At 30.5% G+C, this 27,685-nt stretch overlaps 1 protein-coding gene across 2 annotated transcripts in view; it reads left to right on the top strand.

Annotated features, from left to right (window-relative positions):
- Aduk (unc-51 like kinase 3 homolog Aduk) overlaps positions 1 to 27,685 on the top strand; it is a 68,291-nt gene that overhangs the window by 21,213 nt on the left and 19,393 nt on the right. For both annotated transcript variants that reach the window (XM_085814757.1, XM_085814755.1), the window contains 4 exons: positions 1,069 to 1,151; positions 9,401 to 9,556; positions 16,320 to 16,425; positions 18,064 to 18,104. In XM_085814757.1, the coding sequence (XP_085670883.1) occupies positions 1,069 to 1,151; positions 9,401 to 9,556; positions 16,320 to 16,425; positions 18,064 to 18,104 (386 nt within the window). The remainder of the gene's footprint in view (positions 1 to 1,068; positions 1,152 to 9,400; positions 9,557 to 16,319; positions 16,426 to 18,063; positions 18,105 to 27,685) is intronic.

The raw sequence follows: 27,685 nt of genomic DNA, 5'->3' as shown, positions 1-27,685 counted from the left end.
TAAGTATGTATTTTTATAAAAATATTGGGATATATATTCAATTTCTTCAATATTAATATTTCTCTTTAATGTCATGATTTAAGACCCCTTGTACCACATACATCATCATCTTGTTCCTGTATATTTTAAAATTATTGTTGGAATATTTTTGTAAAAATATTGTTTATACATTTTAGTTATCAAAAATCCATTAAAAATTGTTAGGAATCGTTTGTAAAATGGAAATAGAACACATGGATATGTTCAGCCTATATACTTTACTTGGATGCAATAATAAAAGTATATTGCAATCTGTTTGAAATCATTTAATTTACTTTTTTTCTATTAGAAAGCAATTTTGTATTATATGTTTAATAGAATCATTAAACTTGCAGTTTTAATAAATATTTATGTATGGGATTTATTTTTTAAAAATAAAATTCGTAGTAATAAAATGATTGAATGATTAATAAAATATGATTGATAAAATAATAAAATGATTGAATTTTTGCTGCATGACTTGAATCTCGCTATGCAATATTTTTATATCCAGTTAATGCATATTTTTACTATTTTTCTCTGTAGCATATTGCTTGCATTAATGTTACAAAATTGCTGCAGTAGATGGTGAGTTAGAACTAAGCTTTACTAATTTTCAACTTATCATTAACGACATGATTAGATGAAAATTTGAAACCTGATAAATTAATATTGTAGGTACAAGAACTAGAAATATAGGCACAATAGTTTGCTTTCATGTGAAATGTTAAATTTCATATTAAAAAATATCACTTTTCAGATTATTTATAAATTGTAGTCAACTTAATTCAAATTATGAAAAGCGAATTTTTAATAAATTTGAACTGCAGTTAACTATACAGAAAATTCTATAAAATCGACATTTTAAAGCATTTTGAATTTTTAAAATAACTTTCAGTAATACAAAATTTTAATTTTCTTTGCTTAAATATAAATTAATCATTTGCTAATTTACTTAAGTTATTTGTGATAAAAATAAAAAATACTTTTTAATATTTTTATTTTTAAAATTTAATAAACTTCAACAAACTAAAATTTGTTTTATTTTAGAATGTCTTTTTGGCCATGCCCCATTTTCTTCTCGTACATTTACAGAACTGGCTGAAAAAATAAAGAGCTCAAATCCGATTGAAGTAAATTTTTTCACGTATATATTTTTGATGAATGAAAATATTTCAATTTAAAATCATGTTGTTATGATCTTTTATTGTAACTTTGCAAGTTTAAATGCTATTATTTGTAATAAAGCAATCTATATTTTTCATTCAAATTGACTTGGAATATAATAATTAAGTTCAGTTGCAGTTCTTCACTTTAAAAAAAAATTACTATGAAGAAATGTTAACTTCTGCTAATACTTTATTAACTTAGAAATTTCTATCATTGTTTTTGGCATCTTGCTTTTTTATTGAAAATAATTAATTAATACACTAATAATTTTGATTTGATTTTTCCAGATATTTTTTTAATAAGAAATAGTAGAAAGTAGATACATACAAGGTGTTAAATTACCTTGTTCATGTTTAAAGTTATCTTGTTCTAAATTCTCTGTAGCTCTCATTAGTAACTTGATTGACATCAAAATTCATACCTGTATATTCCAAAGACAACACAGAGAATTTGATGAAAGATATGGGGAGGGCTGTTTGCAAATTCTTTAGAAAAATTTGAGGCTTCATAAGTTATGTTAAATGGGAGAAACACAGAAACATATATTTCTCACTACAAAATATGTAATTCAGAAGTCACACACAAAAAAAAAAAATCAGCGTTATATTTTCAAAATTTTCACAGGACTAGTTTCGATGGTTTTACCAAACCACCATCTTCAGCTGCAAAACCACATTTTGCGGTAAATCCATTTGCGGTTTTGCAGCTGAGGATGGTGGTTTGGTAAAACCATCGAAACTAGTCCTGTGAAAATTTTGAAAATATAACGCTGATTTTTGTTGTTTGACTTCTGAATTAGTATTTATTCGGCATGTTATTATGTCTTAATTACAAAATATGTGTTAATGGTCATAATAAATTGAATGCACGCAGAACTGATGATAGCTTGATACAATTTATTTTCCCAAGAAAAACACTTTACACTTCTGGAACTTTTCACAAAAGTACTCATGCAGCTGTTCCCAGTATGACAGAGCACAATCAGCAGTTACTAATTCAAACTACTTATAAAAACACAATGCAGTGTAAAGTGCATGTAAAAGAGTGAAACTCATAAGATCTCTCAGTACTCCAAACATAATTCTGAATTAAACACTGAAAACTGACCATCGATTTCTCAAAATTAATGGAAGGCATATACAGTTACAGTTACACATGACTGGATATGGTTACAGTTAGATATAGGGATGAGACAAAATGTAACCAAGTGGTCGCCAAGTTTGGCGTTTTCTTGCCATTTAGCGCCATCTTACCATTTTCGGAAGATAGCCATTTACCTGAATGTAAAATGAACCTACCCTTGTAAAGTTATTTTTCCAGTGGAGTATCGAAATTCATCTTACGTTATGCAAGAGATACTGCAATTTTGTGTATAATTTTGCTAAAACTATTTATATATGCACAAAATTTGTAACAATATTTATTCTTATCATGTAAGCCCAAGATGCTGTAGAGACATTTGATATGGGAGACATTGCTGAATTTGTCATTGTTAGAGTGAAATCTGAAATGTTTAGTAGTTAAGTTACAGCTGACTATAGCATATTCTGTGTGATACTTTTCCAGTGTTGTATGATGCTATCCTTTATGTCTGCTAAATTTGCAACCTGTCCTTTCCAAAGCACGCTTTTTTTAATTAAAATTCATGCAGATTGAAATCCAACGAAGTAGTTACTGGGAGTTTAGAAATGAATTATTTAGTGGAAGTTGATACAAAATCTGTTGTACATAGCATCTGTTATGTGGCTGTGGTCCATTTTGCAAGAAAAGTGTCAAAACATCGTCACTTCTACAGTTTTGGTATGACAGAAGTACAGATATTTTACAAAATATGTGGAAGGTTTAGGATTAAATAGAATTAAAGATAATGGTATTTAGGTTTAAACGAAAAGAATGATCCAAAAATGAGGTATTAGTTAATCCATGTTGAATGATCTTATTTAACTATAGTAAAATCTGCTTTGAAATGGATTTTCTGTATTTTAAATGCAACTGTTATATTATGTACTGTTATGCTGTGTATAAGTATGTATATTGCACTGTAAAATACACCTAGTCACCTTTATATTGTACATGTACTTCTGAAGGTAGGAATATCAGCCACAGTTGAACAACAATGATCACAAATAACTAATGCATTTGGAGCTGTTCTTTTAAATATTACAATAAAGAGTGTGATTGGCTTTTTATAGAGAGCTGAATGAGATAATTTTAATCCACTACATCCAAACTTCATGATTTATTACAAACATACATAAGGCATCCTGCATTTTGAATTTGACCATTATCTAAATGCACAATGTTAATTTAATTGTACAGTTGTAGGGTTTATATTTATTTTAACTAACATTTATTTTAAGTTTAAACTATCTTGCCTGTCAAGCCTTACTTTCCCCTGGAACTGCCATTGCCAGAATATGTAAATTTGAGTAGAACGTGCAAGCATTCAAATTATCAGCGGAAGTATTCTGATTTAAATAGGAAGGAAACAAGTTCGGAGAGATTCTCTTACTTAGCGAGCGCGGAGGTAGTTAGCGAGAATTGAAGAACCCCGCGTTGCGGCCTTTGTGCTTGGCGGGAAGTAGTGGTCATCGTTCCAGTGAGCTTCAAGTCTGCTGAATTAGCAGCGGTATTGTAAAACGCGGTGAGTTAGTTATTTTAGAGAGCCTCGTAGTTAGAATCTTGTCTTTACTTCCTTTTCAGGTTATTATTTTTATTTGACTGCCAAGTTGGCACCGTCTGTAAGCGTCAAGAGAACGCAATTGTAATTTATTACGTTGAATAAAAAGGGACTTAAACCCTTTATAAGACTCTGTGGTTTATACAAGCTTTCACAGTCACCCTTGGTTGCGTGCAAGTTGGAGGCGCGCAACGTTATACAGTGAAAGTAGTTTTTTGAATATTCAGTTGCTTAAAATGTTTGAATATAATGTACAGTCAAAAGTCGTTAATTCGGACACCCATAATCCGGAATGATCTAAAATCCGGACCTCAAAGCTAAAAACTTTCTGTGCATGCGCCGCGTTGACACATGCGCACAGGCGTTTTACGAGTGCGTGTAAGACCTTTACCACTGCGCATGTGCGTGTGCGCAAGCGCAGAATACGTTTTCGCCTGTGCGTTTAATGTATAACGGACGGTATAAGCTAAAATTATCTATTTCAGTTAATGTTGATGATTGCGTTGTTCCTTAATCTTCGAATTGGATCAGGCTTATTATTTTTTGCAGACACTAAGAGGAATTTTATAAAAGTAAACTTGAACTTTCGATTATGTCAAATAGAATTTCCGATGCTGGAACTCCCAAAAGATCTACAAAACGAAAGTATGTTTCGATGTCCATCAAACAAAAAGTGGAATTGCTGCAAAAAATGGATAAAGACATGAAGAAGGTGACAGAGAGGTTAGTGAAAACGAAAAAATTTTGATTGACAAGTTAGTCAGTATTCTCGGCACAGCAATTACGGGACTTGAACAGCGGAACTGTGTAATTGAACAAGAAATTATGTCTGTTTATAGAATTAAAGAGAAAGTATTAACACATAAAACTAAGCAACTTAAACAACTTACATTGAAAGAAATGTTTAATAAAGTAAACAAATAAATATTAAGCTTTTTTTTTTTTTTTTTTTTTTTTTTTTTTTGTAAATTTTGATACCCTTTAGATCATAATTGTTCTTTATTTCATAAATTATGGTTTCATATTTTTAATTTTAGAATTTCTGCATGCCATCTTACGAGATTTAAACAGATGATCTATAATCCGGAATCGCCGAAGTCCCGATGAGTCCGGATTAACGACTTTTGACTATATACATATTTCTTTAGAGAAGAGTAAAATATTTCCAGTTCTATAAACAGTGAAACAAGTTTAAAAATTCAGATTTTAGTTTTAGTAGCTTAAAATATTTTAGTTATTCTTGAAATGGATTCTGTTCTTTCCACCTTGTACTGTACTGTATTTTGTGTTATTTATTTCTCACAGCATATCAAATTTGATCTTTGCTTGTTTTATTTTTATCTGTTTCATTTGTAGAATCCTTTAAATACAGTGAAAACATGATCATGGAAAAGGTGTTATAGTTTTTATTTCCCCTAAAATTTCTTCTCTGCGTGCAAAAATATTCTTTTCCCAAAAAAGATATTTTTTTAAAATTTAGTGAAAGGAATTAAATGAGAGTAATCTAAAAATTATTAGATTTATTATTAAGAGATTACTGGAAATTTTGGAATTAAAAACAGCTCTTATGTTTTTAATGAAATGAAATTACTTCATTACCAAAAGTAAAGACATTATGTAGATCCTAAATTAATAAACATGCAATTTTAATAGATATATCCCAAATAATGTTGGTGAATTTATGTAGATTAAGTACACTTGATATCAAAATTAAAGGATAATGACAGAAATAAAATGAAATTGATACTTAATGAAAAATTACTAATAGAAATTTTGTGCAAAAGCATTAATTAACATAAGTTACAATGTTTGGCAGTTGATTATTCACAAATATTGAAATTAAAATCAAATTTATGGGAATTGGAAAATGATGGAAAAATTAAGTCACCTCTTGTGGAAAAATTTTTTCTTCATTATGGTCACCTTGGACAGACATGCACACCTCACACCTTGATTTCATAGGCTTTAAGTGTTGATCAAGTCTTGTGGAATTGCATGCCATTTTTCAGCTCCTGGAACTTTCAGAGAGGAATTTGGCTTGCTGAATTTCAGCACCCTAAGCCCTAGTAGCACGGCAAAGTCGCAGTGACGTTGCAAACTCGTCGCGGATGATGTTGCAGTTTCATTTGCTCCAAAATAAACTGGCCATCATTATATTCCTGTATATTGTCCTCTTTCTGTATTGAAGCCCTCTAGTATTTAACAGCTGCCTCAAAATTATTTTCAAGAAGATCATTATTATCTGCCAAATTTTCAACAAAATTTAAAACATTTTGAAATTTACTCCACATTGTGATCTTTAGCATTCAACATATGCTTTACCTTATCCAAATGAATAGGCTTGTTGTCATCTATTTTTAAGCATTTGGCTTAATCCTAGTATACAGTACACATGGGATTTGGTGACATTATGATAACTAATTTTGATCTGCTATTAGAAATTACTGTACGGATTCTAATTCCGGCAGTGAATTAGAAAACTGTGAAGAAAATATTCCCGAAAATAAGATAGAATCTGAAATCATTGCGCAGTTAATAACTTAATTTGGCAGCTAGTCAAAGTGTGCAAGCCTCGAGCTCAGATGTTTGTTTATATAAGCATCCAATAAATAATATACATGGAATGTCATCGTTTGAACAGCAATTCAGTATAACTTTCAGCAATTTATATGATTGCAATAAACCTTTCAAAGGTTCTTCTGATGATTTAATAGAACCTTTTTTAAATGGCCTAGAAGAATTATTTCAACTGAATAGAATTACGAACAATGTTCACAAGATTATATTTACAAAAAAAATGTTTGTTGGGCTAGCAAAAACATTTGTAATGTCAATGTCGCCAAATCCTGAGTGTACCATATACTAGGATTAAACCAAGCATTTCTTAATGCATGGTGATGGACAAAAACATAAAAACATATCAAACAGTTCATCAGAATTTTTATGGGTAATGAATTTCGTATTTTTGTTCACAGTTTCTCTAATTTTGATGTCAACATTTATTAGTAATTTATCAAATCCATTAATTTTGTCATTTTCCATGAAAAGTGTTAATATTTCTTTCTCTTTTTCCATTAATTTTTCCATTCTGCTTCTCCTGATTGTCGATGAGTTTTCCATCATATATATTGGACAGCCGTTAAATATGCATGGATATGCATCGTCTTTAAACATGGGATGTTTTCTTGGAATTCTTAAAATCTGCCTATTTTTATCCATGAATACATCTTCACGAAAACTGTACTTTTTGCACTGCATGCGATAAAATGTTTCATATTATGTCTGCATATTAATTCAAATAAATTTATCCTTACTTCAAAAATAATAAATAAAGTTTTATTTCAGTAAAGAAATAATTGCTAACATGTGATTTACATTGATTTCAGAAATATGATTTTTTATAATAGGATATAAAATGCATAACTTAATAACTTACTTTACAAATTATTTTCGTTTTTAAATATTTTGTTGTAATATTTATAAAAATTATTTTAAGTATTAATTATTTTAACAAAATTTTGAACAATAATTTAGCACGTATTTTTTAATACTAATTAAATTTAATGATTCAAAAGTATTTATATTATAGTTCATTAGATGCATCTATCTTAGATTAATGTATTTAGATGAAATAAAGTAATGAAAAGTTACAAAATAAATCTTATGTGGACTTGATTATTGAAAGGGCAGATTTTGTATGTTTTCATTCTAAAAAACATGCTGATGAACCAAGGAAAAAATGCTAAAACAATCATGATTAAAAGCTGTCATATCACGACATTTCAGCGGCATCGACAAATTGCCAATATGCAACAGCAAATATTTTGCGTCTTCGCTGCGTTGTAAAGACATCTTAAAAGTTACCATGATTATTTTGTAATCTCTCAGACCTCTTTGCTATGTCATGTGCTACTTGGGAGACATCCCACATCTTCTCAGTTGTGTTCAAGTTGGGTGAGTAAGGTGGTCAATCCATTCAAATGATATCTTCTGTTTGCAGGTATTCTGACACCTCATATACTTCATGGGGCCGAGCATTGTCATCCATTAGCAAAAACTCTTAGCTAGTGTAACTTGAGGTTCCAATACCTTGTCCACATATTTCTGAGCAATTACAGAATCTTCTTGAAAGATATGCTGTTTGGGGCAGCTATTTATCATGAGTCCTCCCCAAGCCATTAAACCACGGTTGTGGAAACATGCTATTTCATAGACAATGGAAGGCAGATTGCATGCTTCTTCCTCTGTCCTGATAAAAACTAGGTCTAAAACCAAATCTGTTGCAGTCACTTCATGGTTTCTTCGAACAGACAATGGCAGAAAACGGTCTACTGTTGCGCTTAGTCACTCTTGACGGGACTGTCTGTCAACTGATTCAGTGCTTAAAAAGTGGCTCCAAACTCTTCATATGTCACTTTGAGGGATATTCAAATCTTGGGTGATCTCCATTTGTGTTTGACCTCCCTTAATTCTACCAATAATTCGCCAATTTTGATCTTCACTCAAATGATGCCTTTGAGCCATAGCTACTGATTACTGATTTTTCTTAGAAACCACATTCACTTTAAATAACACTACAGAATGGAATTCCAACATGTGTCCATCGCACACTACCTTGTCAGTCACTGAATTTGCATATTTCTGTCACTAACATATGCATAGAAGTGTAATTTTGTGTTCAGTTGTAATTTAATTAACATAAATAATTACAGCAATAGGTATTGGTTGCAACATTAACTTAGTGTATTTTTCCTCATTATCCTTCAAATTTGATGACCAGTGTAATATTAAATGCAGTGAACACTCTTGTAGCAGTGTTCTGTTGTAAATAACTCTGCATGTAACCAGTATTTCTGTAAACATATATAAATACTAGTATTGAATATCATCTTTCTGAGATGACTGCCTCCATAAAAGGCCAAAATTATTTGAAATTATTGTAGTGAGGAATTATTGCAATTATAAATTTTTATTTATGAAACTAATTTTAATATAAATTCAGTTTTAAACATAATTTAAAATTTTCATTAAAATGCTAAGCAAGTCATGCGTTAGATATATCTTATTAAAAGTTATTTACATTTAATATTAATTATTAATAAAATATTTCAGTACTAATAATATTTTACAAAGGGATTTTACATATGTATGTTACATGTTTCTTATACATAAGTATAAAATTATTAAATTTTATCTTAAATATCTTTTTTTGTGTAAATCAGTGTCTCAAAAAAAGAAGAAATTAATATTCTGAATGAGATAAATTTGATTAAACTTGATCTAGTTTTATAACAAATTGTTTGATATTTATTTGATTTCTGTTTATGTAAAGTATTTTATTCTTTATTCTTGTTTTATATTAAGACTAAAAACATTTTGATAGTACTTAATGTTAATACAGTTAAAATAATATGCTTTATGTGATACCGAATTTTGGCAAATAAAAGTATATAACTGCATAGTTTGTTGATTAAATTTTGATATAATTTGAGCTGAAAAATGGATGAAGTAGATTTTATTAATTTTTTTCAGATACCGTATGGAGCTGAAATCTCAGAAAAATGTCGTGAACTTATTATTGGTTTGCTGCAAAGGGATCCAAATAAAAGACTTAGTTTTGAAGAGTTTTTCAATCATCCATTTGTTGATTTAGAGCACATGCCAACTGCAGAAACATACACAAAAGGAGTAAGTAATATTAAAATATTTTTAAAGTAACTTTTAATGTACAGTGCAAAGTCCAAGATCAGGACATCAGCGATTTCAGATTTCGGAATTTTCTGGATATTAGATCATCCGTTTTAATTACTAATATGACATGTAGAAACTATAAAATTAAATTAAAAATATGAAATAGTGGTTTTTGGAATATTGAAGCAATTATGAGCTTAAGGTAATCAAAAGCTGCAGCATTTACTCATTTGCTTTTTCAAAACATATCTTTAAGTGAAATGTTGAAAGAAATATTTGTCGATATAATGCAAAGTTTGTTTCAATGTTTTCCATTTCTTTTTATGTAACATGTTGTTTAAATTGTTTCTTTCTTTTTTTGGGTGTGTGTGTGTTAATACTTTCTATTTAATTGTATAGATAGACATAATTTCTTGCTCCATTGCTAAGTTACATTGTTCAAGTCCTGTAACTGCTATGTTGACTAACTAAATTATCAGTGGAAATAATTTTCATTCTCAGCAATTTCTTTACTATCATTGGTAGTGATATTTTCTGGATTTAGAAAGATTTTGCAGCCGCTAGTTGATTGATGATTGGGGCATTGTCATCATATTGAAAAACTTCTGTTATATCATCTGTATTTTTTACCACTTCTCCATATATCTTCACAAATTCTATTCATTGGGAAATTTTGCCTTTTGTTTGCAATATTCAAAAACCTTCAAATGCATGGCTGTCGTCAAGCTTAACTAGTAGCATCTGCTATTTACTAATGGTGATACATCATGAGATTGACAACTAGAGATGTAGTGTTCACTTAGTTTTCTCTTCCTTCTATTGCACCCTGAGAAAGTTAGGTCAGAATTACATTTAGATATTTATTATACTTAGTCTATTTCCTTCATATATTCGAGTTGTGAATAAATAAACTTACATATAAACTCATGTATAGACATATGTGAATCACAAATAAATTATTATTAATTTAAACAGCACAAAATGTAATCTTTTAGAATATGAATATAATTTACAAAAATCTACTTTTTGGGAAGAAAGTTCTGCTAAATTTTTCTTCATCAACACTCACCATTTCTCAGTGCAGTTAGCTGAAGTCTGTAGTCATCATTAAGCAAAATGTCAACATAAAAGTTTACCATACTCTTTGATATTCAATTACTAATTAAAAAAACATTACACATTGCTGCAGAGTTATTTCTTAAGCTGCCATGCATTAATAGTCATATGGTGAAAGCAAAAAATAAATAATGATTCGCCAGGTTGGCCTCAGGTGTCTGTAAGTTAGTCAGTAAGTGTAAAATCAACAATTTTTCAATGCGGAATGCTTTGGTTTGAGATGTATGCCAAACCCATGCCTAGCTTTATATTCCATGGCCAAGCAAAGAGGCAGCTATGGATTAAATTTTTGCTCAAACTGATTTATGCTAAAAAAATGAATGGTTTTAGGTATGGAGGTATTTTATTAAGTGTTGAAGTGGAATTAAGAATAAAAACTCTCCAGATGTTTTAATGTGATAAAATACCAAATGCACATGTGTAAAGTATGCAAAAATTTATCTAAAAAGAAGTTTTCTGGTGGTTTGGATTTGTACTGTATATAGCAGTCACTATATTTATGTTTTCTTCATCTTTTAAAATTTTAATTTAAATATTTGATTTTCAAAATAAATTATCAACAGATACAATCAGTTGCAAGCTCTTTTTCTATATATTTTTATTTTAATATGTATATTGTAGTAAATTCATTAACTTTTACATCCTTAATATTTAGCCTAATTGGTCTGTACTGGACACCTATTCTAAGATCACTAAATGTCATCTACTACAACGTGAACAATATTGACAAAAAAAAAAAAAAAAAAAAAAAAAAACCAGTATCATTTACTGACTCCAACTTTACCCCCCCCCCCAAAAAAAAAAAAAAAAAAAAAAAAAAAAAAAACCGATTATGTGGTCATTTGTTGATAGGCGGTTGAGTCCATTTGACTTCATCGGGTGGGGACAAGTCTTCAGGCAGCATTAGACCAATCATAGTACTGACAAGTGATGCAATTTATAGTGCATGGTGGGTAAAGTTCTAGGAATATTTATTTAAGCTTGTGGCAGTTGAGATTTTAGTAATATTTTTCTCCCATCAAGAAAGATTTCTTAAATGCATAAACGTTTATAGTTCTTAAAGGAAAAGTGAACAGTTATTGTTCTAAAATACTTTCCAAAGATTTTTATTTAGAAAACCTTCTCACAACCAGCAGTGTTTATAGAAATTGTGGGAAAAGTTCTCAATAGTGTTATAATATTTGAACTTTATTCTGGAGATTCTGTTTTAGAATAAACTGCAAAAATTTAAAAACCCTGACCGTCCACATAGCATGAGAAACTACTCTGCTAGCAGTAGACTGACTGACTGACTGGCAGACAAAATTCATTTGCTATGGAAATACTGATATGATCCACAAGCAAAAAACTGTAAGGCATAAACTACCTGAAATTATGGCAATTGTGTATTACTTATGAAATGGTATATAAAATTAGCAATTATGATACATTAATCTGGCATTGTTTGATATATTTATAAGTGTACAGGATTGAAGAAATCCTATGAATTTTAAGTTTAATTTATATATGAGTTACTTCAAAGAAATTTTTTGTACAATATATTTTTCATGTGATCTTTTATATTAATAGTTCCAAAGAATTATTCTATTCCTCTATGTATGATATAAGTAGTTATCCTATCCAGCTGACATCTGGAAGATCTGAGGTTTTAATTCCAGCATAAACTCATTGATTTCTCATATTACGGATATATCAAAAATTATGCTTAATATTATAATTATCGGGTGCTACCCAAACTAAAATATGAGTCCGATTTGGTCGAATAGAGCTAATGTGTTTTCCCAGTCACCCTTTAAATAAGGAAAATATAAAGATTATCAAATTCTGCCATGCATGCTCACGTGGAGTAAATGGTTAGAATATTCCACTGGCAACTGGAAGATCTGTGGTTCGAGTCTTGACAATGAAATTTTTCTGTTTCCTGTTTGAATTATTTATTATCAGATAAATATATTTACTTAAAACAACATTTTTATGATTATTCATTTACATGGCATTTTATGTGTTTGAATAAGCTTTATGAAATTATCAGTAGGAGTTAAAACATGTTACAGAGTATCAGATAATCAGCCCTTTTGTAAAACAGGATAAATGCACAACCCACATTTTATCATTTTGATGTATTAAAATGTCATATAAAATTAATATATCATATTAAAATGCATATCTATATGAATATATCTAACACTATAATAGAAAATTGTAATAACAAACAGCATCTCTTTTACAATGTAAAATTAATGACTAGTATACTATAAACACTTAATTCTTATACATATATAGTTTTCAGACAAACAATTAATATTTTTTTAATACTGATAGATAAAAAAGTATTATTTCATGAAAAAACCCTCAGTCTTATAATATTGTTACACTACAATATAATAATAGCAATATAGTATCATCTTGTTAAAAATTCTTAGCTCCTAACAGTAAGTTGCACAGTTATAAATTATGTATAAAAGTATTTTGTAGGCAAATATCATTTCAGTCAAGTAGCAAAGTTTGAAATTTACTGATATTTCTATAATTCATTAGTATTAATAGGTCTCGTTAATTATATGTCAAATGTTCATTATCAGTTTTTAAAACTCTTGCCTCTCTCACTGTCAAAAAATTTAATCATTTAATAATTTACTAGTAATAAATAATGAATCTGTTTAAAAGATACAGTGACCATTTATTTTCATAGTTAACCCTCCCCCCCGGTAAAAATTATAAAGAGCTTTTTAATTTAAACTGGTGGCATCAATATTTTATTTGAAACAAAACATACTATTAGCTATTGATAAATAGTTTTAAATTGTACTAAGAATACAAATAAAAATAATTTGTAAAAGTATCGTAATAGTTATAAAAAATTTATATTATATGTGTGTGTGTGTGTGTGTGTGTATTGCAGTAGTGTGAATTTTGCTTAATAATGAAAGATATTACTGTACTTTTCTCTTTCGCCGAAGCAAATCTTGCTAAGCAGACTTTATTGGTGACAACACACAGTATACACATAAAAAATGTTAATAAATGTTTAGTTCTAAGAATTTTTTATTTTGAAGCATTTTAATATCATTTAAAATTTTGTAAAAAGCCAATAAATAAAGACAATAAATTTGTAAAAAGACATTAATTTAAGAATTTACTATGCATTCATGGTACAACATCCTGATTCGTCGGTTCATACGACATGACTCTAAGATGTCTCACGTAAACTATGCTACAAAAATCTAATTCAGTAATTATCTACATAAATTCCAAATTAAATCTTAATTTGGAATACAAGTTTAAATGCAAGAATTATTTTAGTTCGTACGAATAGCTTTCTCAGAAATTATGTAAAACCTCAGTGCTTCACTTCGCTAGTGCATTCTAATTAGAATTGATGGATTTAACCCTTGACTTTGCCTTTTCTATATTTTCGCCTTCAGGTGAGCAGTTTAATTGCATCCTTATTAATAATTATTCGTGTTAATTACCACGAGTGGCCTTACGGCATAAAATAGAATTATTTGATAAAACTTTTATGTAATTGTATGCCAGTATTGAAAAAAACAATCAATCTGATAAGAAATGGCTGCGACTTGTTTTAAAAATGAGGCATAAAAGGTTACCAACTAGAATATTCCATTTCGCATTGGTTGTACCATTTTCGGCGATTTTATTGTCTGCGCGGCAAAATGGAAAAGTTCGGATATTACTTATTGATTTCACTGTATTCTTCATAAGGTAATTCAACATTTATATTTTAAAAGTAACTTAATCTTTGTTGCTCATAAATTAGTTACTCTTCGTGGATGTCTGTGTATTATTAATTGATGAAAATATATGTAAAAATATTTTACAGAAAATTGGAAAAATATAATCTCTTACACCGTAAAGGGAAATATATATATACAGTCAAAAGTCTTTAATCCAGACTCGTCGGGACTTCAGCGATTCCGGATTATCGGTTTTTCCGGATTATAGATCATCTGTTTAAATCTGGTAAGATGGCATGCAGAAATTATAAAATTAAAAATATGAAACCATAATTTATGAAATAAAATAACTCTAAAGGGCATCAAAATTTACAAAAAAAAAAAAAGCTTAATATTTATTTGTTTACATTATTAAACATTTCTTTCAACGCGCACATGCGTAAAGCATACATTATGCATAGTCGAAATTAGAAAATTGCAACCAGAAAATTATTCAATGCGTATTCGTGATATTTATAATGACGAGGAATTTGATTTAAATCATATCAAAGATGGAGTACATCGAGATGAAATACTACATTTAGTAAGGAATTATAAGCCGAATAAAATAAAAACATCTGCCCTGAAGATAAGGATAGTGCTGACAGATCAATCTCCAGTTCATTGCGTGCCACGACGTTTCCCCCCGCCCCGCAGAGCAGCGTAAAATTGTTAAACAGGTTTCGGAATGATTAGAGAAATAAAGGATATGCCTTTATCCATTTTTTGCAGTGATTCCACTTTTTGTTTGATGGACATCGAAACATGCTTTTGCTTTGTAGATCCTTTGGCAGCTCCAAAATCGGAAATTCTTTTTGACATAATCGAAAGTTCAAGCTTACTTTTATAAAATTGTTTTAACAGTCTGCAAAAAATAATAAGCCAGATCCAATTGGAAGATTAAGGAACAACGCAATCTGCAACATTAACTGAAATATATAATTAGATAATTTTAGCTTAGCTTATACTGTCCGTTATACATTAAACGCGCATGCGTAAACATATTATGCGCATGCGTAAATGCATATGTGCATGCGCAGAAAGTTTGTAGCTTTGAAGTCCGGATTATAGATCATTCCGGATTAAAGACTTTTGACTGTATTTCATTTCAGAAAACATATAAAGAGCTTATGTTTCTTTCAGTATAGTCGTATTTACTTAATGTGGCTCCAAATACTCTCTCAGCTCAGCACATATTATTATGACAAATTTTCTCAGTCTGAAGTATGCAGTACAAACATTTTCAAGAAGAGGGAATGCATTGTCATGTTTTTGATAAATTCGATTCTGATTTAGTAATCTGCAACTATATTTTTCGTTTAAATATGAAAAAATTAGTGGAAAAAATGCATACAGATCTGGTATCAACTTCTTACTGTACAAATCTGATTGATAAAATGCCAACCATTTTTCCTGCATTTTCTACCAGTTTTGTACTTGCAAAATATGCAATGTTGTATAAAGCTGGTTTCCACTAGTAGCGATGTCTGGTTACCAACAAACTGAAGGTGACTCTCGGGGCATAGAATAGCTGTCTTGATGGTAAATGCTGGCTAATGCATTGATAGGTCAGGCTTTAAACCACAGATAATACGTGCAAATTTATGACAGCAGCATCTTTGCAAAATGTGGACATTTAAAATATGTTTTTACCTCATGTTGCAAAGATGCTGTATGGTTATAAAAGTCCATGCCTTATCTAGGATTCCAATTCAGGTCCATTGGTGGGGTTTAAGTATTATATTGGCTAAATTTATAATTGTTAATCAAGAATGGTGTATTAGCCAATTAGCCTGTACCAACCACCTTATGTTGATAGGGGTGGCTAGAATTCATAAAGTGAAACAAGTGTAAAGAACTGAAATGTAATGAGCATACTAAGATATAATAACAGTAGTTTTATTTTTTAGGTGAATCTTGTTCAACAGGCTGTTGAAGCAGATGCTGCAGGCAAATTTGACAAAGCAATAAAATTTTACAGTGAAGCATTAGAGTACCTTGTTCCACATGTTTACAGTAAATTTATCTTTTTTCCCTCATCGTTGAATTACTAATGCATAATGAATATTGATTATGAGTTTATAACAATTTCATAACAAACTTCTGCAATTCATCTCAGTGGCATAGCTAGGGTGGGGCAAGGGGGGACATCTGTCCCCAGGTGCAGCATTCAAGGGGCGCCAAATTGATGCTACAAAATTTTTTAATGAAATGTTTTCCATTCTTGGCGCACAGAAAGGGGTGCGAATTCTTCAGTTGTCCCCGGGTGCTGGAAACTCTAGCTACGCCCCTGATTCATCTTAATATGTACATAAATTTTAAAATTATAGTAAAACATAATAAAACATATGTAATTGATTATCTCTTAAATGTTTTGAGAATTTTAGGAATTGTAACTTTCACTATAGGTTTAAACTTTGGATTTTGGTATTTACGTATTATCGCAACCAGGTTGGCGCGATTTGTAAGTTTGAGTAAAAAAGTATCAATAGAAAGAAAATGTACATTTATTAATTACAGATAATTTTTAATACAGTTTTTTATATTATTTTGTTTTAAAATATAAAATAGCAATTAAACCCTTCTGGTTTCGAATTTGAATAAGTTGCAGAATTATTTTTTCGGCGGAAATCTTTTGGCTATTGCTTTTAGCACTGATTGAAAACCGTCTTCGCCATTAACAGCTTGAGCTTGGCGCCATATAAATTTGATAAGGTATGAGTCAAGATGATGACGGGCTGTTCCTCTCTGTTTTTTGTTGTGCCATTTGGCTGAGCCCCACATGCGCTCTACATGTTGTGTGTGAACGCCCGTGTTGGGATCCACAAAGTTATATTTGTGATTAACAGTTCCATGCAGAAATCCATCATTTTTGAACTCACTTGTATTGTATCCTTTCCAGCAATCTGAGTAAATGATGCTTCCTTCCTTGATATTTTCGCAAATTTTTTCCATGAGGGTAACGGCGCTTCTGTTAGGTACAGTAACCAAAAAAGTCTCTTGCTTTTCTCAGCAAATTCCGCCGAAAACCCATTGCTGTGGTATTACACGCCCAGTGTTATTTTTTCTTTTTACAAATAAATTCTTTTTACAAAACTATGTATAACACGTAGGGTTGCCATAAGTAGGGTCGCCAAATTTGGCGATTTATGCGAATTTTGGCCTGGTTGCGTTAATACGTTAAGTACCGGATTTTTTATGAGAGTGAACATTCTGAACCAGTTATTTATAAATGTTTTAAATGTTTTTTTAAAATTAATATCTAGTTCCTATTAATTCAATCCAGTTATTTAACATAAGCTATATTCAGGAGCATAATTTAATACATACAAATTTCTAAGCAGTTTCTTTTATTCATATTTTGCTTTGCTGTTTGTTTATTTACTCAAAGGTTAAATGCATTTTCAAGGGTTAAAGCCATCATCAAAGATTTGAAAAATATCCATTAAAAGCATTTTCAAATATGTGAGATGTAGAGAATATTAATGAAATGTGTACAATAATGTGTATGTGATGATAACTTTCAGTCTTTAATTTGTGGAAGTTTATTATTGATTCTACAATAAATTCTGTGAATTTGTTAAATTTTAAAAATTGCAAGTGAAATTAATATGTTCTTGGAGCAGTTTTGCTTAAATATCAAATATTTTACAGGTGAAAAGGATCGAGAGAAAAAACGGGCTCTTAGAACTAAAGTATGTTAAATTTCTGTTCATAGTTTAGTCAAGTCTTACTTGCTTATGTATAACTGAAAGGTGTAGTCATAAACTGTCAATGCATAATAAATTGTCAGTGCCTTTATGTAAGAACAAAACTTACATAATAAAATTATAATTTAATAGTACTTTTTCCCTCTTTCTAGATATGAAATGTATTTCTGCAACTATACATAAAATAGCATATACAGTTGTGGCTTGCATAATGAGCATTATACCCCTATTGGATAGCCTATCTTATGTTTGACATTATGTTAGTGAGACAATAAGCCTAATTCATCCCTGAGCGTGATCTAAAATTCAGAGAATATTCAGCTATAGTTCTTGAATTTCTATATTACAAAAATGTTTTGACATACTGTGGCAAACATGTGCTTTCAGGAAAATCAAAAGTTAAATTTTATGAAGGTCAGGCTTCCACTCATTACCATCAAGAGTTTTCAAAATCAATAATAATCAAAGAGGGTATAATGAAAGACATGAATAGAGCCCTCAAAAAGGAGAAGGATGTTCTGGAAAAAAAAAAAAAAGAAAAGAAAAAAAAACTGCTGTTATTAGAATAAACTAATAATTTAAATCTACCTATTTTTGCAAAGAGCTGCTTTTTCTCCAAAGCTGCTAGGAATAATGGGGACATTCTTTTGGGGTAAAAATGACCAGTCAGATAAAAAAATTGAAAAAAAAATGTTGACAACTCTGATTGACAATTCTTTATTGGACTGTAGGTTCTAGCAAGATTTATAGACTCTTTATTAATTAATATCTCCATACTTTCATGATTTTTTTGTTTTTATGAAAACTGCTTTAGTTTTTAAATCTTACATCCAAAATTACTTTTTTTATGAACTTTGCAATATTTTTCGGAACTGACTAAAAACTGTGGCAATTTGGAGATTTATATTTAAAGGTTAGAAATTCTGGTCACTATCTTAAATTCATTCTCTACATTTTAACAAAAAATAACCTTTTGGCATTTCTGTGGTATAAATTCTTTGGTGTACTTTATAAAGTTTGGGGATTTATCAGTATTTTGACAATTTTAAAATCAGTTTGCCTAAAATCTTTTAATTCAGTGATTTGCAAATTTTGTGACTTTTTTTTTAACGAATGTAATGATGTTATGATATAATTAAAATTGCAATAATATATTTAAATTAAATGTTTGAAAAGAAAATTATTAAAATGAAATATTTTTATATCTATCTGTTATGTTTTAAACAGTTTTTACCTTTCATTTTGATGATTTTTGAATATCTTGAATCTGAACTTTAAGCAACGTAATAAATGTTATAAAACAGAGGTTCTGAATTATTTGTTGGCAAAAGTAAGAATGCTACTGTAGCTATTTAAAACATTATCTAATTTTGTATCATAACTGTTTTTACATCTATAATTCTTTTACAGATTTTCAAAATATTCAGTAATGTGCTAACTTTCAATTATATGTAAACTTTTAAATATTCAATTATGCGTTTAAGCTTAAAATAAATAATTCAGTTATGTATTAACTTTCAAAATCATTTTTTGATTTTTGATTTTTTTGCTTTGCTTTTAAAAAATCTTCTGATTTTTACTTTTGTGAATTTGGCAGTTATTTTAATGGCTAGAAAATCTGTTATGAAATGAAAAATGTATTCCTAGTATTAACCCTTTGACGGGTATCCCACCTTTTTTATCAGTTTTTATTTCCCAGATGAAAGCTGCAAAATTCCATTTAAAATACATAGTACAATTACACCTTTTAGTTCTGTAAATGTATAACAGATGGCATCACTAGTATTCATTCATGGAAATAATGTAAAATAAAAATTCTTTGCAGGTCAAATTTTGAAGCAGTTTTTTTTTCTTAATTTCTAATGCAATTTAAAGTGTCTGAACAACAACTCTTGGTGTTAGAATGAATATTTTTATGTGAAAGCTTCCTTTTCTAATAAATATTATTATTTGAATTCATATATATTAATCAAGAATGGTTGAAATTAAAAGGGGGGACTGTATATGTCCCACTGCCCATGTAGGAATTGCTACTACTAGATGGCAGCACCGTTCAAATATTTTTAAATTCAAGTATGTTCGTTTTATATGTTGATAATGCACATTTATATTTTTTAATAAATTGCAATAATGTTAAAACTTGAAAAATATTTAATATTTTTTTCAAAAGAAATGAAAATATAACTCTGTAACATGAAATGTCATTGAATATTGAATGGATATGCGAGTGTGATTCACCATAGAAAAATATCCTAAGCACAGGAAAGAGAGGTGAAATGTAAATAAACATAAAGGCCTTCTAAATATCTTCCTTTTCAAACCTGTAGCAAATAAAGTACTGGAGTGAAAATCTTCTCTGTTTCAAATCTATTATGAAATCATAAAAAAATATCTAAAAAGTCGTACAGAGAGCTATTTTTTATAAAATTATGTAATTTTTTAAGTACTTTTTTTTTCGAATATGATCAATATTTTCTAGATAATTATTCAAAAACGTTTTTTATATCTTGCATTTTCATTTGGTTGCTAAAACTAGCACTTTAGACAAGCATGATAGGAGAATTTACTGCTCTGGATGCACGGTGGGACAAGCGGTATCCCACCACATCTTGAATTACCTTAAAGGTTTACCTTTTTTTTTTTTTTTTTTTTTTTGCATGAAATAACATTGTATTAGGGGCTAATTATCTATGTAAAAAGTGTTGAAGGTATTCGTGGTTCATTTTTGTTTACTGTTACAACTTTGCTAAATCGAGACGAGCAGATGAATAAAACAGAATTAAAGTGCTTACCTTAATAAAGTGTAATCCAAGCTGCCGATGTAAGGAACACGATCATTATATTAGCAAACACAAAATAACAAATTTATTAGGTATTAGAAGAAAAAAAATATAGTGATGATTACAAGCGTTGTTTACTGTCCGTTGCATAACACGAGAAGTGAGTCATACAAGGAGAAAATGTTTCTCCTTCCTTTTTTTTTTTTTTTTTTTTTGGATCAAGTCCAATCACAGTTAGCGGGGGTGAGGGATGGTGAATATTAACGTCAGAGTGTACAGATTCATCGCTGTCATTATGAATTGCTCCACAATCTCCCACTCGATGAGCTGTTTTGTCCGAAGTAAGGCCGATTCCTTTTAATAAAAATTCCAGCTGTTGTCTGGGCAAAGGTTTCGTGAACATGTCTGCATACATCATTTTACTGTTGCAGTGTATTAATTTAACAATCCCTTGATTTTGTAGATCACATACATAGTGATATTTCACATCGATGTGTTTGGTGTAACTGCTTCCTTTCTCTTTTCGGGAAAGATTTATGCATGATATATTGTCCTCGAATACAATGTTAGCTTCCTGTTGAGCGAAACCTAAATCTCCCATCAGTTGGCTAATCCATTGTAGCTCCTGCAATGTTAAAGCTAGAGCGATGTATTCAGCTTCTGTCGAAGATAGGGCGATACAGTTTTGTTTCTTGCTTCCCCATGATACCTTACTGTTTCCTATTTGAAATATATATCCGGATGTGGATTTTCTGTCAGAGGTATCTCCTGCCCAATCAGCGTCACTGTAGGCTTTGATGACTGGTGCACCATTGGATTTTAGATGTAATTTGTAATTAATTGTCGCTCTCAAATATCGTATGATTTTAATGATACCGTTCCAGTCCGATGTTGATGGATTTTCTACTTTTCTGCTAAGTATTCCAACAGAATTTGCAATGTCAGGTCTTGATACTGTTGCTAAATATAAACGTGCTCCCACTGCTTTCCTATACTTCCGATTATCGGGAAAAACATCATCTTGGTTGTTTTGGTTCTTCGTAAAATTCGTAGTCATGGGTGTATAGCTTAGTTTTTTTGGTGACTCTCCGTCGAATTTTTCGATCATACTATTAATCGTGTTAGCTTGATGAAGTTTAAAGCTTCCATCTTTTTCTCTTTCAATTTCAATTCCTAGATATGTAGACACTTCTCCAAGATTTCGAATGTCGAAATATTCTTTGAGAATTCGTTCAACTTCTTGAATTGATTCACACTTGTCGCTCGCGACTAATATGTCATCAACGTAAACGATTATGTAAGTTCTTGCGTTTTTCTCGATTAGTGTGAAGGAACATGGATCAGCCTTTCCTTGAACATATCCTTGTTTGCACAGAATTTCAGCTATCTTGTGATTCCAGTTTCTGGCTGCCTGTTTTAATCCTTATATACTTTTATTCAGTTTACAGACTTTATTTGCTTCTGAAGCGGAGATGTAGCCTTCTGGTTGCTTCATATATATATCTTCTTTCAGATTTCCATATAGAAAAGCTGTCTTTACATCGAAGCGATTTACGTGCATCTTCTTTTGAGCTGCTATTGCCAAAATAGTCCTTATTGTTGTATACTTTACGACTGGTGCGAATGTTTCGTCGTAGTCATGCCCAAATTTTTGGCAATATCCTTTAGCTACTAAACGAGCTTTATATCTGATAATATTTCCTGAAGCGTCGGATTTTGTTTTAAATGTCCATTTGTTTCCAATTGCTTTCTTTCCTTTTGGAAGATCGACTAGTTCCCATGTTTTGTTCCTCTTCAGTGCTTCTATTTCTTTTTTCGTAGCTTTTAACCACAGTTCCTTTTCTTTGGTAGGAAAAGTTTGCAGTTCTTCCCAGTCTTTAGGAACTTTGATTTCGTCATTCTTAGCCATGTATGAGAATCTGTTTGGTGGGATTCCTTTAGTTGTTCTGTGGGATCTTCTCGGTAATAGGGGAATTTCTTCTGTTTCAATTACTTCTTCTGTAATAGCATTTGGACGTGGTTCTGTCAATTTATTTTCTTTAAAAGGCCATTCTATTTCCTCATGCTGATCATTTAATTGACGAGGCATTTCTTGTTTTTTGTTTTCATCGAATATTATGCTTCTTCTGATCATGACGTGGTTTGCATGTGGCATGTAAATTCTGTATCCTTTAGTACGGTCATTATATCCAACAAGAATTCCTTTTTCTGCTCTTTCGTCTAGTTTGCTTCTTTTCTGCTTTGGAACTCGACAATAAGCTGTGCTGCCGAAAACTCTGATATGGCTTAGGTTCGGCTTCTTATTATTCCATAGTTCATACGGTGTTTTTTCAACTGATCTTGATGGTAGCCTGTTTTGTAGGTAGGTGGCTGTCATTACGGCTTCACCCCAAAATTCTCTTTTGAGTCCTGAATCAAGTAGCAGGCATCTTGTCATTTCCATTAAGTATCGATTTTTTCTTTCTGCTCTACCGTTCTGTTGCAGTGAATATGCTACGGAGGTTTGATGTTCAATTCCCTCTTCCTTTAGATAGTCTTCAATCTCTTTGCTTGTATATTCTCCTCCATTGTCTGTTCTTAAGACTTTTGGCTTCTTTCCAAATTTTTTCTTCGTCATGGTTACAAATTGTTTTAATTTGGAGATAGCTTCATCTTTTGTAGCTAGCAGATAGATCGTTGTGTATCTTGAATAATCGTCGATGAATGTTATGAAGTATTTCTTTCCTCCTAGTGATGTTTTACCGATTGGTCCACAAATATCTGAATGTATCAAGTCTAAAACTGATTTTGCTCTATAGTTGTTTAGCTTGGGATACGGCAATTCAGTCATTTTTCCTCTGATACAGCATTCGCATTCTCTTTCCTTTTTGGCTTCTCCGTCAATTCTTATTCCGGTTGCCAGGTCATCATTCTTTAGCCTCTTGATTGCTTCATAATTTCTGTGTCCTAGCCTTCTATGCCAAAGATCTATACTATTTCCTCTTCTTTCTGCAGTCGCAATTTTGGCTTTTCTAATTTGCGATTCAACTACGGTATATAAATTTCCTTCTGCTTTAGCAATTCCTATGGTTTTATTTTTCTTCTTTATTCTGCAAATATCTTCTTCAAATTCAACTGTGAATCCTTTCTTTGTAATTTTTCTTACGGATATCAATCCTCCTTCTAGGTCAGGAACGTACAGAACATCTACAAGTCTCACTTCTATTTCGTTATCTTCGTCGTCTGTACAGTATAAGTATCCTTCTCCTATACCTTCGGACTTCATCTGCATGCCGTTAGCAATTGTTATCTGCTCAGTTTTGCTTCTATCCAATTTGGTGAAAAAGTTTATGTTATCGGTCATATGACAAGTAGCACCTGAGTCAACTGACCAGTTTGAGTTTTGAGATTTTCTTTCTCTGGTGACTTCGAACGTGTAATTCTCAGTCTTCTCATGATTCTTATTTTCGTTTTCATCTTCATGTGTATCCTCATTTACAGCAATTTTCGTTTTCTGTTTATTTCCATAGTTTCCTTTATTTGTTTGCTTTTCATTCTTGAAAAAATGAATTACTTTCATTTTTATCTTTTTCTTTGTTGTTATTTAAGAATCTGCACTCTTTTTCTAAGTGTCCTATTTTTTTTGCAATAATTGCATCTTCGTTGATTTAAATGCTTGAATTTTGTGCTAAAATTCGTTTTGAAGGCGGTTATTTCTTCTGTTCGCATGCCTTCTTTTCTTCTCAAGCATTCGTCGATGAGTTTCGTTTTTACGTATTCCAGCGTTAGTTCTTCTTCTGGGCGTGCTTCTAAAGCTGTAATGAGATTTTCATAGCTTTTTGGTAAGCCGCTTAGTAAGAGCGCTGCAATGTGACTGTCATTTATTTCTTCACCGATTCCTTGCAGTTCGTCTACGATTTCGAGCATCTTGTTGACGTGTTCTTTGAGTTTGTATTTGTTTTCTGCTTTTAACGTATACAGCTTTCTCAGAAGGTAAAGTTTACTGGAAAGATTCTTTCTTTCATGTATTTTCTTTAATTCATTCCATATTTCTTTGGCTGTCGTTTTATTTCTTATGTGTACGATTTGGTTGTCTTCTATGAGTAAACTAATGGTAGCTTGTGCTTGTTCATCTCGTTTTCTCCATTTGACGTTTATTTCTTTTGGTGTATCATCTGCTATTAAATCCCATAAATTTTCCTTTTTCAGGATCATTTCAAGTTTGTATTTCCATACTTGATAGTTGTTATTGTTTAGTTTCATGATCGAATATTTATTTTCACAGCTAGTAGCCATTTCTGCTTCTGTATTTCAAATGCGCAGTACGCAACTATGCAGTTTTGTTTCGTTTTTGAAGACAGGCTTGGCTTTTCCTTTTTCGGATTGTCCAGCGATAATTTATGGTAAAGTATCTTTTCTGTTTTTTATTCTTAATGGCTTATCTCGATATATTTTATGCGTTTAGTTGAAGTAAACATATTTTCGGTCTCATAATCTTTTGTTGAAGGTATTCATGGTTCATTTTTCTTTACTGTTACAACTTCGCTAAATCGAGACGAGCAGATGAATAAAACAGAATTAAAGTTTTTATCTTAATAAAGAGTAATCCAAGCTGCCGATGTAAGGAACACGATCATTATATTAGCAAACACAAAATAACAAATTTATTAGGTATTAGAAGAAAAAAAATATAGTGATGATTACAAGCGTTGTTTACTGCCCATTGCATAACGCGAGAAGTGAGTCATACAAGGAGAGAATGTTTCTCCTTCCTTTTTTTTTTTTTTGGATCAAGTCCAATCACAGTTAGCCGGGGTGAGGAGGGGTGAATTAACGTCGGAGAGTACAGCTTCATCTCTGTCATTATGAATTGCTCCACAAAAAGTTATTTTTTCAAAAAAAAAAAAAAAAATATTCATCGAACCTCAAAGGTTTAATCCAATGTACTGCAAGATTATGATAGGTTTGTCATGATATTTGTTAAAGAATTGTTGAGAAAAGCAACAAATACTAAGTTATCTTCAATTTTCTATGGAAGTACTTTTTTATTTTATGTTTTTCGGCCACCTTATTCAGAACTCTTCTCATGTTCAATGGATTAAAAGTGATTCTGGCTAAGACTGCCAATTGTTTGCCCACAGTTTGGCAAGAACTCTGAGTTAGATTTGCAGCTTTAGCACAATTTACTAACAAGTAGGCTTATAATGCTGTTTAAGTAATGGAGGCTTTAATAGTTAGAAAATACCTTTTTTACTTAAAATTAGGTAAAATGACAACATTCATGCCTAATTTTAAGTTTTTTTTTCCTATTCAAAAGTATGGAAGCTTGCAAAAGTGGTTCTATTTTTGTCAAATGGACAGACATCTGTAGAAAAAAATTTCTCTTTTAATAAAGATATTGAAAATTGATTATTAAAAAGATTTATCTTGTATATTTGAACATGTATTGTATCATTTCGTAAAGTTTTCTGGAGTTGTTCTCAACACTGAAATTATTAAAGAAGTAAGATTAGCATCTTCATGCACCTATTCTAGATACGTGCAATTTGTTAGAGCTATAAAATTTTTAATTGAATCTGAAAATTGAAAGGTGAAGAGACAAACTATTGAGGAAAAAATTATTACATAAAGCGAAAAGAAATTTTTTCTTTATTTGAATATTAACAAATTAGCAGACATTTTTGAAGATGGTTCAGAAACTAACGAGGACATTGATTCATTTATTAGAATAAATGAACTTCAAAACTAATAAGAACATTGATTCATTTATTAGAATAAATGGATTTAGGAAAGTATAAAGGTAAAGAAATAAACAAGTGAAAATATCCTAAAAACTTTCAGGTTAAACTGACATAAGTATTTTATAGTGTTATACAGCTTTTTCATCTTTTAATGTACGGTTTTTATAATGTCTTTTAAAAAAAACCTGTGTAATAAGTTATATATATAATTTTCTGTTATTTTAAACCATGAAAGTTCATTAGATTGTGATTTGAATAATGATGTTTTTAACGAATATTTTTAAAAAGAAAAGAACTTTTTAATTGTGACCTTATAAATCTTCTTTAAGATATGTGGAACTACACTGGGGAGGGATTAAAGGAATAATTATAAAAATTCATGCGACGTGAATAACTTTGTTGCTAAGAATATGGACCTTGCGCAAGATCTTTATTTTGTCGTATCTAACATATCTTTGAAATTCAGAATTTTCTATTTCTGTTAAAAAAAAAATAATAATAAAAATCAATGAGAGTCTAGAAAAAGCAATATAAAACGAGGTAGGAAAAAGTTCTTTGTTATCACATTTTAGAGATTATTTAAAAAAAAAAAAAAAAAAAAAAAAAGAGGAAGAGAAGGAGGTGTCACTCCTGAGTAAAATGCAAAAATTACAGCAATTATCTATGCTAGGCATTAGATTGTCCTGGAGTTCCTGTGGTAAAAAAAAAAAAAAAAAAAAAAAAAAAAAAAAAAAAAAAAAAATTATTCATGATGAATAATGCCTTGAAAGTTCCAGGATAATGCTTGGTGCAGGCTGCAGTGATGCAAGTCAGTATCTTAGTACATTCCATGCATGCTGTCTTTGATTTAAATCTGAAGAATATATAGGTCAGTCCATGTGTTGGATTCTTTCACTCTCAAGATAATTTGTCATTTGTGCTGTATAAGGGGCATAAGATTATCATCCTTTAAGAGGAAGTAATTACCAATTAATTATTACCAACTAAAACCCTTGATATACAAGAATCAAGAACTTCATCTCTGTATAGTTCAGCATTCATAGTTTGTAGATTAGTGTGGCCATTA

Source organism: Stegodyphus dumicola, chromosome 4 (genome assembly GCF_044657685.1).
Source record: "Stegodyphus dumicola isolate Sdum_Otavi_A_Nest chromosome 4, ASM4465768v1".
Classification (NCBI taxonomy): domain Eukaryota; kingdom Metazoa; phylum Arthropoda; class Arachnida; order Araneae; family Eresidae; genus Stegodyphus; species Stegodyphus dumicola.
Note: the sequence above shows the minus strand (reverse complement) of the source record. Positions and strands in the feature narration are given on the sequence as shown.